At 42.9% G+C, this 9,090-nt stretch overlaps 1 protein-coding gene across 1 annotated transcript in view; it reads right to left on the bottom strand.

Annotated features, from left to right (window-relative positions):
* Positions 1–219: 219 nt before the first annotated feature.
* The window catches only part of LOC309683710 (urea transporter 2-like), a gene marked incomplete at its 5' end in the record, with an annotated part of 38,945 nt that continues 30,074 nt past the window's right edge, over positions 220–9,090 (bottom strand). Inside the window, 8 exons of the mRNA XM_082498032.1 lie at positions 220–500; positions 1,189–1,238; positions 2,202–2,336; positions 2,945–3,092; positions 4,436–4,628; positions 5,715–5,843; positions 6,203–6,392; positions 7,106–7,268. Of these exons, the coding sequence (XP_082354158.1) occupies positions 324–500; positions 1,189–1,238; positions 2,202–2,336; positions 2,945–3,092; positions 4,436–4,628; positions 5,715–5,843; positions 6,203–6,392; positions 7,106–7,268 (1,185 nt within the window). The 3' untranslated portion in view covers positions 220–323. The remainder of the gene's footprint in view (positions 501–1,188; positions 1,239–2,201; positions 2,337–2,944; positions 3,093–4,435; positions 4,629–5,714; positions 5,844–6,202; positions 6,393–7,105; positions 7,269–9,090) is intronic.

Here is a 9,090-nt window from a genome sequence, read left to right as displayed (position 1 = left end):
TGTCCGATTGCTGTAACTTGGATTTCACAAACAGATTTTTCTTTTCAACTGCTAAGTCATTTCCCCACTGCTCAAAATTCAAGTGTCGTTTCAGGCATACGTGCTTTTAAATCATTACAGTTTGGTCTTGGGAAAGGTCCTTCCAGCACATCACAGTCCTATCTAGCCAGAAAAGAAAAAACAAATGTAGTGGAAAAAGTCTCTCCACTCAGAAGGTGGTGTTTTTTTGGACTTTTGACTTTGTAGCACACAAACCACATTTTTGGGGGAAACACCTTGCACTCTTGCCTTAAAATCTGAAAAGTATCTTTCTTCTTTGGTCTTTATACCTCACAGCAAGACCTCTGATGTTTCTTCATCTTCAGATAATGAGCTCGGTTGGCTTCGGGATAGGTGACTTTGGAGAGTGGCAGCTTGTAGATGGCAGAGTTGTTTGTGGTTATTAACAGGAAGGTCAGCGCAGACAAGCAAAAAGACCAGGTTCCCGATGGCAGCCCAAACTGAAAAAAAAAATAAAAAAAAATAGAAACCACCTATTTACTATATGTCTCTTTCATTTGATCCCCCAGCCCTTGAACAAAACTCAGAGCCAGGCAGCTTGGAACAAGATTTCTCAAGGAAGTCTTGGTTTGGTTTTGCATGCAGTCTCTCCCTGGGGAGGCAGGATGTCTTTATGAGATCTTGACATTGTGCATTAACCTGCAACATCTACCAGCTCTGGTGAGAAGGCTGCCTTCTCCTTGTGCATCAGCAGTGGTCTTGGATGGAGATGAGGCAGGAGTGGATACCAGAAGCATTCAGCTTTTCCCTGGGCTGTTGCACTGACTGCTTTTGGCACTTGGGCAAAGCAATTAAATCAAATTTGAGGTGTCTTTACAAGCGTGGAGGGCCTTTTTCTCAATCACTCCATGCACAAAGTATAGACATATAATTATCTCAGAGGTGTTGAGGGCTGAGCTGTGGTAGTTCATACAAGCTCCAGGGATGAAATTTGGTGAGGATTATAAGTGGGCTGTTTCAGTGGGAACCACACCAACCCTCTGGGCAGGCTGTGTCTGCTCTCCCAGACCAGTTCTGCCTTTGGCTGCATTGTTCTCTGAGTTTTTGTGTTTGGCTTCACAAGCCAGGAAAACATAGAAAGTTCAAATCTGTCTTTGGAAAAGTGACCCCGGCTAATTCACTACTTACCACTGACAACATGTTAGTCACTGTTGCTCCCAGGTAGGCACTGAAGAGTGCTGTGGAAAAAAAAAAGGTAGTTCCTGGTCAGTTCAGTTGCTCATGGAAGAGACCAGCAAGGACAAACATCTCTCACACTGCCTTGGGCAGCTCAACCAATGTTTATGACTATGCCTGGACAGCCCCCTCTTTAAGCTCTTTCCTTTGCACTGTGTCGCCTCCAACCTGGAGCTCATGGGAAGGGCAAAACAAAAAAGAACTGGAGTGATGAAAAATGTGACTATGGAATCAGAGATTTTTGAAAAATGCACTGACGTGGAAAATATGTAGCTTGATGGATGGGGTTGAATAGGAAAATAACCCTTCCACCCCCATCTCTCCTGCCTCTAAGGCTGGAAGCTGGGTCAATGAGATACAAAGCTAAATCTTTTTTATATGAGCACTGAATGAGCAATAGTTTCACTCCCAGGTCACTGTGATATTGAAATTTCATACAGAATTGCCTTATAAATAATTCTTCAGTCATTCTGTGCTGCCTAGCTCATGCCTTTGGTATCCATTTCAATAGACTGGGGAAACTGTACCGCCTAACTACAGATGTGGACTGATGTTGAGCTGTAGTCTTCTCGAGGTTTAGATATGTCCTCCTCCAAAGAAGGAATTTGAGCTGGTATCAATGATTGGAAAAAACAATATGATTCATCCAGCAATGTTGAACAAACACAATTAATGCCTCAAAACTAAGCATCTAATTTCAAAGACCTTAGATAATCAGCGTCCACTGATCCTATCTCTTGCTTTGAGTGCTACTCTTGGCTGAAAGTGAAAGCACTGCTTTTATTTTGTCAGGGGATGTTAGAGTGATGGCTCCAGCATCCGGCTCCATCATTTGTCAGTCTCCCCCGAGTCCATCTGCCCATCTGGAGGTGACCACCTGGCTTCAGCCCACCGCGAGAATAAACGCATCTTGTCTCACTTCAAAAGGAAACGTGGCAGCAGTGAAAAATCCATAGGGTACGTACCGCAGGCAATTGCCAGCAAATGTGTCTGCCAGGTGAAAGCGTAGAACATGCCTCCGATCGCGACGCAGGAGAGGGAGCTGTTGTAGCCCCACAAGCCGGAGTAGATTTTGCTGAAAGGTGTTGCTAAGCTCAGTGCTGGAAAATAAGTCAAAGGTGTGTAATTCCTTGACCAAAGAGATAAAAGCAGCTAGAAATGGCATGAATTCAACTTTTCAGGGCTCTAGTTTGCATATGTACACTGTATTCCCGTTTATAGTCATGTTGCTATGGTCTAAGACTAAAGGAACTTTAACGTAATACAATCATGGCAGGATTTCCCTGGTGCTGCTGAGCTGAATTTGGCCATACGATATCAGCAGATGATATATGAGTGAACGAGTGTACACGTGAACTCTAAATGCATCCCTGGGGCCTGCACATTCAGACTGATGACTGTGGCTTTTATTAATCTGTTCCTGAAACCATCAGAATATAGCCAGAAATGAAGTATTTCGTGATAAAAATTAATTTCAGCCAAAAATACACTGCTTTTCTGAAGATTTCCACCATCATAATACGAGGTAAAAGAATGGGGAAGTCAATCAAAAGAATTCATATAACATAACAACATATATATTTTTTATTTTCAAGCAGTCATTCTCTAACGGAAGAAGCATTTGTGACTGTAAATGCTCCACTCATTGCAGTTCCTCTTTTATTCTCCGTGCTTTTATATAAATACGTGACACCAGCCAAATCCTTACCTGCCAGCATCCCCACTGCTGATCCAATTGCTGCATGCAGACAAATGAGCGGAGAAGAGATAAATAAAGCAATCAGGAAAATTCCCCCACTCCAGGGGTTATCACAGCCATAAACCTGACCCACCCCGACTGGAATGGATCGCAGGAGCTGCAGGAATTAAAAAAAAAAAAAAAAAAAAAGGACAATTTGTTATAGTCTTTGTGATTTTTTTTTTTTTAAAACTATTTTTCTTGGTCAGGTTCGCGTTTGGCATTTGTTGGATGCAGTCTCTCTTTCTGGACTATGAGTGGGAAGTTTGGTTGCTTCTCAGGAGACGGCAGGGCATTTCCACAGGGTTTCCCCTTCGATGAAAATGAGTCGTGCCTTGTTCCCTCGCCATGAGCTCCTCTGGCGGGTTTTTACAGTAATATCAAAGGTAAATGTTTCTTGTGAAAGGACTTGGAAGGGTTTGGTCATCATCTTTACATGTGCTGCTGACTTGGCCATTTTTGCACACTGTTATGGAGCATGACAGTGAATCTAGGAAATGGAAGCACTCTGGTAGATGATGCCTTTGAGAAGACGTTTGCCTCTGACTGGACAGATCCAAGGATGAAATGGCCAATAATGGCTGGGCCAAAATTAGGAGGTTTTACTCAGGTAAGGCTATATCCCTGGTCTGCTTACACACGTGAACCTCCCTTGGGATTCACTAGGAATACTAGTAAGTGTTGCTGGGTTGGTGGGACAGATCCCAACGTGGTCACAGCTTAGAGATGGTTTCAAGACACTTTTCCTCACAATGTTGTATTCCTCCACGTGGAACAGCCCGTTTATGGTCCCCATAAAATTATGCGCCATGGTAAGTGTTCTTTGAGAAATGTCACTTGTGTGGATTGCTATTTAGTGTCAATTAACTTCTTTTTCTTAATCACTCCCTGGGAACCCCTCAAAACAGCCCACTGAGCTATTACTGTACTATCTATATTGTTTACAGCACTATGCAGGAGAACAAAATGTTTCTTCGGAAGGCTGCCACTTGAATATTAACAAAAAATATGTGAGCATGTGCCTGCAACCAAGTTTGTAACTGTTCTTCCATAGTACTGCCTGCTTGCTCATTTCTAATCGGATAGGTGCAATTGTAAAAACACAGCACTCTGTACACGGAAACTAAAATTAACCTGTGAGTTAACTGGTAGTCTCAACACAGCCTTGTCTACAGGGCACTGATCTGCATATGCGCAGTCATGGGTAATTAGATTCTAGAGAGCCTTTGAAGATTATAATTTGGATCCAACTGTAAATGAAAGATACCAGAAAGATTCTTTTTTTCAAGCTACCAAAAATGTTAGTTCCTAGGGTAAACCTCTACATTTTGGATAACAGCTATCTTATAAAAGCAATTATGTATTTCCAGGACATAATGCAGTAACACAGAGGAAGATAATATGATTCTATAGTGGTTTTCTTCGTAAATGGAGAAGGCTGTTATCTTTAGGGCATCCTACCATTGGCGTTTCAGCATCCGTCCAGGTGATGTTTGGTGTTGCTGTTGCAGGCTGAATGGCAGTTGTAGGGAAGAAGAGGTTATGAGGTCCTGATGCAGCCAGATAGAGGGTCAAGGCCAAGTTGAAAGGCAAGGTGAAAACCGGCAGATCCCACTTACAGAAGACTGAGCATAAAGCGCTGGTTAAAACAGGGCTGAAAGAAGAACAAAATGGTTTCACTAGGAGCTTGTCAGCTAATGAAAAAAACCAACACCACCAACAAAAAAACAACTGCAGGAAATTCACTCTATTTTTTTTTTTTTTTTCAGCTGCTTAATTTCCTCAGTCTTTCTGATAAAATCAGAGATACACTACGGTCACTTAGTAAATTTCCTACCCTTCCCAGGGCGGTTAGCAATGTACAGATTGCTGTCATGTTATGCAATATATGGGTGAATTTGGTGACCGTGAAGGAGCCAAGACCCTCCACTCATATGGAGGATCCAGTGATTTAATGGAGTTATTCCACGGCTCAGTCTCAGTGTTTACTTTTTATTTTATTAGTACTTGAAATTAGTACTGAAATTAGGACAGCCGTGCTAGGTCTAAGTGAGCTGTGAAGGTGGCTGTGTGGACGTGTTCAAGCTTGTGGATCAGAAGTAAAGGCTGACATCAAAGTTGTGCTTATTAAAGTGGGCATAACACTACATGAACTTCAGGCAGACAGATGATACGCGTGGTTTAGCAATCTCCGACTACGCTTTTGGGGGCAAAACTTTTGCTGCCCAAATACCTAGCAGATTATGGTGTCATATATATGAGTAAAGTATTATTAGTTGTTTGTTTTCATTAGCATCAACCATCACGTCTTGGGACCACTGAACAGCTTCTGTGCCTGGAGAGGTAAATTTTCCTGACATTTTTATACGGTGGCTTAAATAGATGAAACGCTTGTGGTTGATGGTGGTAAGGAATGGTTAAAATAACGTTCCTCTTGAGACAGAAATGAATTGACACATCGCAGCAATATGGCCAACATTTGGGCATTGAATTACATATGATCAGCCATCAATTTTCCTTTTCCCCATTGGGTTTATTTGTGATTATGTGGGTATTTTATTTGTTTTGGGATTACATTTGAGTTTAAAAGTGCAAATAACAATACAGATTTAGTAGCACATATGTGCCGGTTGTGTTTCTTTCCCATTGTAGTCTGCATAGCGCATAAAAATACCACAGCTCAGTCTCAGTGTGGGGACACTGGGGCAGCAATAAGAAGCAGAGGGGCCATCTGACTTACCAGGTCATGGACACCAGTGCTACCGGCAGCAGAAGCCACCAGTGGTAGTCTCCCTTAGCAGAGAAGACGGCCATGAGCAATCCCACCAAGACCCCGTTATAGCCGTACAGGCCTGCTGCTATGGCTGATCTGTGTGAAGGAAACAACCAACTTAAAATCTTCTCCCCTGTGGGTGGTTTGCTCACTTCACACCCGCCCTCCCCATGCAATCATGACTCTGTGTGATGACGACCTGACAAGGTTCATGCATCAGCCTTCAATTTCGCATGCTTGAGTCCTAGGTCCTCTCAGCAACTACCCCTTCTGCAGATACCTCCAGTGTCACTTTCCACCAGATGCAGGGGGTTGGAAGATCTGTCTGGTCCTACCAGACCAGATACATAGCCAGTGAAGGCTAGATACATGCTTTTCATCCGTGTCGCTTGTTTAACACATAAGTCAGCATTGAAGTGACAGTCTGGTTTTGAAAGGGAAAAGGATGGACTTACCTGTCCTGGCCCAGAATAAGTGCTGTTAAAGTTGAGACAACTGTTCCTAAACAGCCTGTGAGTGTCCACCATGGGTTCTGCACAAGGAAACCAGCAACCACCACAAGCCCACTGAGGGGATTGTTGACAAACATCACCTGGGATATCCCACGCAGCACCCAGTCAATAAATTGGATCATGAGAGGTTTATCTGGAAGAGATCAAATTAAACAATGACAAAATAAAAACCAACCACAAAATGCACAGGTGATACTGATTCAGGATGGTTTTTTTGAAACTCAGGAAGAGTTTTGGCAGTGGAACTTGGCAGCAGGACTGAAGCAATGAATCAACAAGACTGTAAAACCTGACTGGGATTTATTATGGTCTATACTGAACTCTTACAGCTGGAAAGCTGAGATGAACAGTGTGGTTGCCAGAGTCCCCTGCTATAAAGCACCCTGCACTGGTTTCATATGAACCGGCTAATTTATGGTGTCTATGCCTCAAATGGCAAATTGTGCATGTATCCCATTGATTATTTATTAGGGGGACCAAACACACCTACCTATGTGTAATTTAACTTCACAGTGGCATTAGGCTTGACAGAAACTGCTCAGCTGAAAGGACAGGAAGCGTTATGAAGAATGGCAGAGCACAGAATAACCATCCTGGGTTATGTTCTGTGGGACTAAATTCACTTTGTATATGGCATGTTGGGAGGTAAATGTCATCTAAGTCATCCTCAAGATTTAAGCAATACGTGGATCTCTGCACAAGCTGATTTTTTCCCTACAAAATGGAAATAAATCGGGGCAGAGGTAGTTTCTGTAATACTTAACTTGAATCACGTTACTGAGAAGTTAGTTGTTACTCCTTTTACATAATTCCTCTTTGGAATTAGTCATGATGAAGTAGCTTTACCTTTTAGCCAGGCTCCAAATTCCTTCATGTCTCCAGTGATGTACCCAACAGCTCTGCAGACTCTCTTCCCAGCTTTGCTCAGCGGATTCTGCTTCATTGGCTTTCTTTCCCCCTTGGTCTCTATCTTGACATCAACACTGTTTTCCATGTTGATGTTCTGAGCCTTTGGTAAAATTCAATGGAAAAAAGACAGTTCTTCATTACAATGCCTCTTACTGATCCCTGTTTATTGTCTCTACCACGTATTATTGCTCACCACATGTTATTCTGGAGTCAGAAAGGGGAAGATCCTTACTCTGAACACCTGATTCTCATGTCTCCATGAGCATATTCCTTCTTCAGGTGTTCTCGGGACCCTGCACTGTCGTTCCAGACTTTCATGCAGTCATAGATTTGAACACCACAAGGAAACACTGAGCCTTGTGTCATAGTATTTTACCTGATTTTAACACCCTTCTCAGCCCTACCATGTTTTCCAGGAATCGATTAGCTTTGGATTTAAAAAGGGACTTCAAGAAGAGCAAGACGTCATGAAGGGACACTGGTTTCACAGAAGTTAAAGCTTACCTCAAGATTCAGATTGATAGAAGTTGAACACAGAAGTTGGCAGAAGTTGAACCACAACTAAGAAGATCTAAGAATCTGCTTCAATGATTGTGTTTCCCCTGCTGCTTAACCCATATTTCCAGTTTGAATTTATTCGTCAGCCATCAATAATAGGTATGTCTAAGTTAGGTTTATGGTCTCTGTATAGTCATCTACCGGGATCAGCTCAAATTCTCTCATGAGCATGGTCTTAGCTTCAGGGTTGTTCATCATGCCTTACTCCATTACTCATAGGTACACATACATACATCTTTTTTCTGTGTTGAATTGTACTTTTAGCTGCCCCGTCTTTAGAAGTACCCAGCACCGATTTAAGAGCTTAAAGGCCAAATTCAAAGTGCTTGCTTTCCTTTCTGCCTCAGTCATGCTGCTGCCTTCTTTCTGCCAGCTGCCCAGTAGGCTGTTACGTGGTCTGCACTGGCCTTTGATCTTTAGCTTAAGGCGAGATAGGCAATCACATATTGGGACCTGTAGTAAGAAATCCTCAGGGACTAATGAAAAGACTCATTAAATTTGGCAGGCACTATATCAAGAGTTAAATAAGGTAGGGGAGGGTTGTTGGCTAAACAGAGGTGTTTTGGTCTTAATAAGATACTTGGGGCATCCACAGAGGGCTGGCAGAGATGGGGTCCCCTATGGATGCCCCTTTGGATGTGCCCTGTGGACATGGACCTTTGGATAAGGAGCTGCTGGAATACCTTTTGGCACTTCATACAGGTCTAGACAGCTTCATTCAGGTGCGCAAATCAGAGACTTACGCCTAACTGTAAACACTGGAGTTGAAAAACAATGTCCTACAGCCAATTCATTATTTGTTGAAGGGCCTATTCTCAATGTGAAGTCAGCAAATTCAAAAGAGCCAAACCTTTCCCTGGAGTGTATTTAGTTTGCTGAAGAGTAGGACTAATCCTTGGTAATTGTCAAGACGAAGAGAACACAAGCTAAGGTACGTTGTGAACGAATGCAGAACCAGAGCTGCTTCAGGTGTCACTGGTAACAGCTTGTGCAAGAAGTAAAGAATTTAGGTTGTGAGTTAATAGCCTGAATAAAATGATACAAGTGCAGAAGTGTTGGAGTTAGTCCTGGATTCACTTGAAACTTCAGTAAGAGCCTTCTTGGCAGCTGGGGAAGAGAAACCATGCTTCACAGCTACAGGTGCTGAGGAGTTACGCTAAAGCAGCCTCACCCCTGGGCATTACACCTGCAGACCCAGACGTGTGGTTAAGGAGCTCTGAGTCTTTGTGGGGGAACGGCTGGTTGACGTACATCCTGGCCAATTTCTTACTGTGTGTTCTTGGAAGGCTGATGGTGACACTTCAGGAAGTAGCAAACATTTGCACAAATGACAAATAGACATTTTCTGCCTCCTGGAAGGGCCC

The sequence above is a fragment of the Vanellus vanellus genome (assembly GCF_965231255.1).
Source record: "Vanellus vanellus genome assembly, chromosome: Z".
Taxonomy (NCBI): domain Eukaryota; kingdom Metazoa; phylum Chordata; class Aves; order Charadriiformes; family Charadriidae; genus Vanellus; species Vanellus vanellus.
The sequence above is the reverse complement of the archived record's forward strand: the minus strand, read 5'-3'. Positions and strand labels throughout refer to the sequence as shown.